This window comes from Mesocricetus auratus, unplaced genomic scaffold (assembly GCF_017639785.1).
Source record: "Mesocricetus auratus isolate SY011 unplaced genomic scaffold, BCM_Maur_2.0 Super-Scaffold_100008, whole genome shotgun sequence".
NCBI classification, from domain to species: domain Eukaryota; kingdom Metazoa; phylum Chordata; class Mammalia; order Rodentia; family Cricetidae; genus Mesocricetus; species Mesocricetus auratus.
In genome coordinates, this window is record NW_024429192.1 from 8,162,690 (window position 1) to 8,166,367 (window position 3,678).

The 3,678-nt window shown below is 34.1% G+C and overlaps 1 protein-coding gene across 1 annotated transcript; it reads right to left on the reverse strand.

Moving 5' to 3' along the window:
* Nucleotides 1-2,493: 2,493 nt before the first annotated feature.
* On the reverse strand, nucleotides 2,494-2,625 carry LOC121141847 (keratin-associated protein 20-2-like). Its single transcript, XM_040750375.1, has one exon. The coding sequence runs from the start codon at nucleotides 2,623-2,625 to the stop codon at nucleotides 2,494-2,496; it is 132 nt and encodes a 43-aa protein (XP_040606309.1).
* Nucleotides 2,626-3,678: the final 1,053 nt, after the last annotated feature.

The window sequence follows — 3,678 nt, forward strand, 5'->3', positions numbered from 1 at the left end:
TCATTACTAGTCCAGTAAAATAAATATTTACATATATTTAAAATTAATTTCTTCTGTGTGACTCTTCATATTCTGCGCTGCATCTCTTTCCTCTCATGTTTTTGGTTGTGAGCCTAGCCTTTAACAGCTGAGCCATCTCTCCAGCCTGAATCTCTTTTCTTTGCCTAAAAACAAGATACCATTTTTTAAAAACAAAACAACAACAACAAAAAACTTGGCAGAGCCACTTTATTTTTACATTATGCTGCAAGCTGTTATTTTTACCTTCATTATTTCTTTGGTTACATTTTGTTAATATATTTATTTTTATTATATGGACACTTATGACTATAAGGCATTCAAGATGGACATTTATTTATAATTCATCCTTAAGCCATCATCATATCTTCTCCTGGCTCCCTCTGATTTCTTACACTATTTATCATCCCCACTTCCTTGCTCTTACCAGATAACAGTTTTGTTTTGTCTGGCTAAATTAAGATTTGGGGTGTGAATTTTAATCTTCAGTGATTATATTATGCTTGCATAAGACTTTAATTGGATTTCTCTCTCTGAACAATGCATAGACAATCTTTTAACAATTATGAAAAAATAAAAAGTGTTTAAACAAATGGCTCCACTTCTTGTCTTTGCCCCCCATGAATTATGACTGCATGTGTGTTTCTCATCCATGAGTGCTGAGAGTTCCTTTATGCTGTCTTCAGTGTTCTGCATTCCTTTTGAAATTGTCTTACTTCAACTTAATTAATCTGAAGAAGTTAAGTTTAATAATTTAGCTTAGTCTACTGAGTTGCTAACTCTACTAGTTACTTGTTTTAATGATTTTGAACCTAACTTTGTTTTTATGATGAATTTTCACACTTTTCACATGGACTTTGAAAAGTTCCTTGCTTCTCTGCATAACTAATTTGAAACTGCTAACCTGAAAACTCCAATCTGTGGCTGATATTTTTTGTCAGCTTTTAAAATCTGTTCTTTCTTTTGTATCTATCCTTCTGTTGGCTTATACAAGTTCAACATTTTAAATTTAAATTATGGAGGATCCAGAATAACAACAACAACAATGACAGCAATAACAGAGAGAGAGAGAGAGAGAGAGAGAGAGAGAGAGAGAGAGAGAGAGAGAGAGAGAAAGGGTGGAGGAGAGTGAGAATATTGCTCTAAATCCAACAAAGGCTAAAATAAAATTGCTGATATTCCAGCCAGGATCTGTCTCCATTTTCCAGTCAACAGTAGATATTCCCTTGTCTCTTTGAATTAAAGAGTATGCTTCTTAGTAGGTTTTGAAATTTGGTAATTATGGAAATTTTTCTAATATTTAAATAATTCAGTTTTGTCTCAGAGGAAACTAATCCTGGAATCTTCTGAAGTGAAAAAATAACAACCCTAGAGTAGCCAGGCTCTGCGCTCATCTCTGTATCCCCTAGCATAGTGTTACCGCAGATGTGTGCACTTATTTCCGGAAAACAAAATAAAGCAAAGTGAAAGAAAACCCATTTTTCCAATAATTTTCTCTAGAATAGTGGTCTCTACGTCTCTCATGTTTTATGTGTATTTAATTCATACCACTATATTATTACCTTTAGTCTTATCAGCTGCATTGTGAGGCACAGATGCATTAAAACTAGAAATAATTTTTATTTTGGAGAGAATTAGTATACACAGGGATGCATATATATATATATATATATATGTACATATATATATATATGTAACTCATGTACCTAAGACTTGGATATCATTGCGCAAGGAGAGGAAATTTTGTAAAAGTCATAGAACAGGGACTTCACTGTGAAATCATGCCTCCTAGAAACCTCAGAATCTACATCTATAAACTCTCACCAACAGGATTGTCTAGACATAAGTTGAACAAGGAGTGCACCAACAGACATTTTAATATAGAAAGTGGAAGATACTGAGGCCTCAACCCTACACAAAGATCTACAGGCAACCAAGGAATTCTGAGAATGAAAATATTTTTAATGAGTTGTTAGTAAGAAAAGATATATATATTTCCTATTAATTTTAGGCAGCTAAATATTGTAAAATCTCTCTCCCTCTATCTCTCTCTGCTTCTCTCCCTCCTTCCATGTATTATTTAAAAAGACCACACATATCTGAAAAATCACACAGAAATACATAAAAACATGTCTCTTAGTGAGAAACTAAGAGACTATTAAAATTATGGAAAGGCAAAATCTACAATGAATACCTTTTAATATTAATGTGTACCGCTTAATTAAAAAATAGGGAGTTCATGCTTGACAATTCACAGATCCTTACAAAGATACTAATAAAATTGTCTGCAACTGCCATAGATTCCAAATGAAAATGACAAAGAAGATGGTTATGCCTTGTTGATATTTGTCAGATAGTTTAGCATGAAGTTGAAATGATGAAGATCTTTAGGAATTCCTTATGTGAAGAAACTTGAGGATACTTATAGTAATACAGCAGATGAGAGTCAACATTCTGGATGGTTGTAGAAACTCCTCAGTAGAAGCCATAAGACCAGTGTCTTCTCCAGCACAGTGGGCGGCAATAGCCATAACCACAGCCAAAGCCATAGCCTAGGCCACCATAGCCATAGCCCAGGCCTCCATAGTATCCACCATAGTAACACATGGTGTCAGGAGTAGACTGTCCAGAGGAAGACCTGTAGTGGGATCCTTGAGTCTGGATTTCTTGTCTTCCAAGGGCCTTTTATACACCTGGGTGTTTGGTGGGGGAAATCACAGGTATTATAATGTCATACATGTCTACATTGTGCTTCAGAAAACAGCATGCCATGGTTTATTGGACAATCAAAGCTAAGTATCTGAGATAATTGTGCTCATATGTCAGGATCCCATGATCAAATCATTGCACTCTAACATGAAATTCTTGTACTGTTTTCAATATTCTACCTCATTTAGATTTAGTTTATTTAATATTTATGAAAATCTTCTGTGCTTCTATACCAATATTTAAAATAATCCTCTTTCTTTTTATATCTTTTTTGTAATATTCCACAGTTAAAAGGTCTTTGTGTTTTCTTTTCTTTTGTTTGCTTATTGTAGAGTAATTCTCTCTTTAGAAATGTGTTTCCCATATCATCCTAATGAAGAATTATCTGGTCATTGGTTGTGTTATTGGTAACTTGATAACAGTTAATATCTACATAAACATATTTTAGTTTTGTTTCGGGTATATTCTAGTCTTACACATTCTTTCTAGTTTTCATATGTCTGTTTTTGTGCTATTGTCATTTGGTTTTTATTACTGTGGCTCTGTGTTATAATTTGAGATCAGATCGTATGATAGGTTCAGCATCATCCTTTTTGCTTTGTCCTATTTTGGCTACTCATATGACCATTAGAATTGTGTTGTCTAGTTCTGTTAAGAATATGATTGGAATCTTGATTCCTTGAAATCTGTAAGTTGCTTTAACAAACAGCTACTCCCATCTTATTAATTCTGCCAATAATGAGCCCAGTGTGTCATTCCATATGCTAGTTTCTTATTCAAATTATTTTCTTCACAAAAATATATGCTGCATATAATTATGTTAAGGTAAATGAGCCAAAGCGAGAGAAACAAGCCCTGGGCATGTGAGATAGCTCAGTAGGTAACGGCACACACCATTGTGCCAGAAGATCTGAGTTTGAGCTGAGCGTCCCATACAGTAGAAGGAGAAAT

Coding starts and splice junctions, on each gene's coding strand:
- LOC121141847 (XM_040750375.1), bottom strand. CDS start 2,625: ATGTGTTACTATGGTGGATACTATGGAGGCCTGGGCTATGGCTATGGT.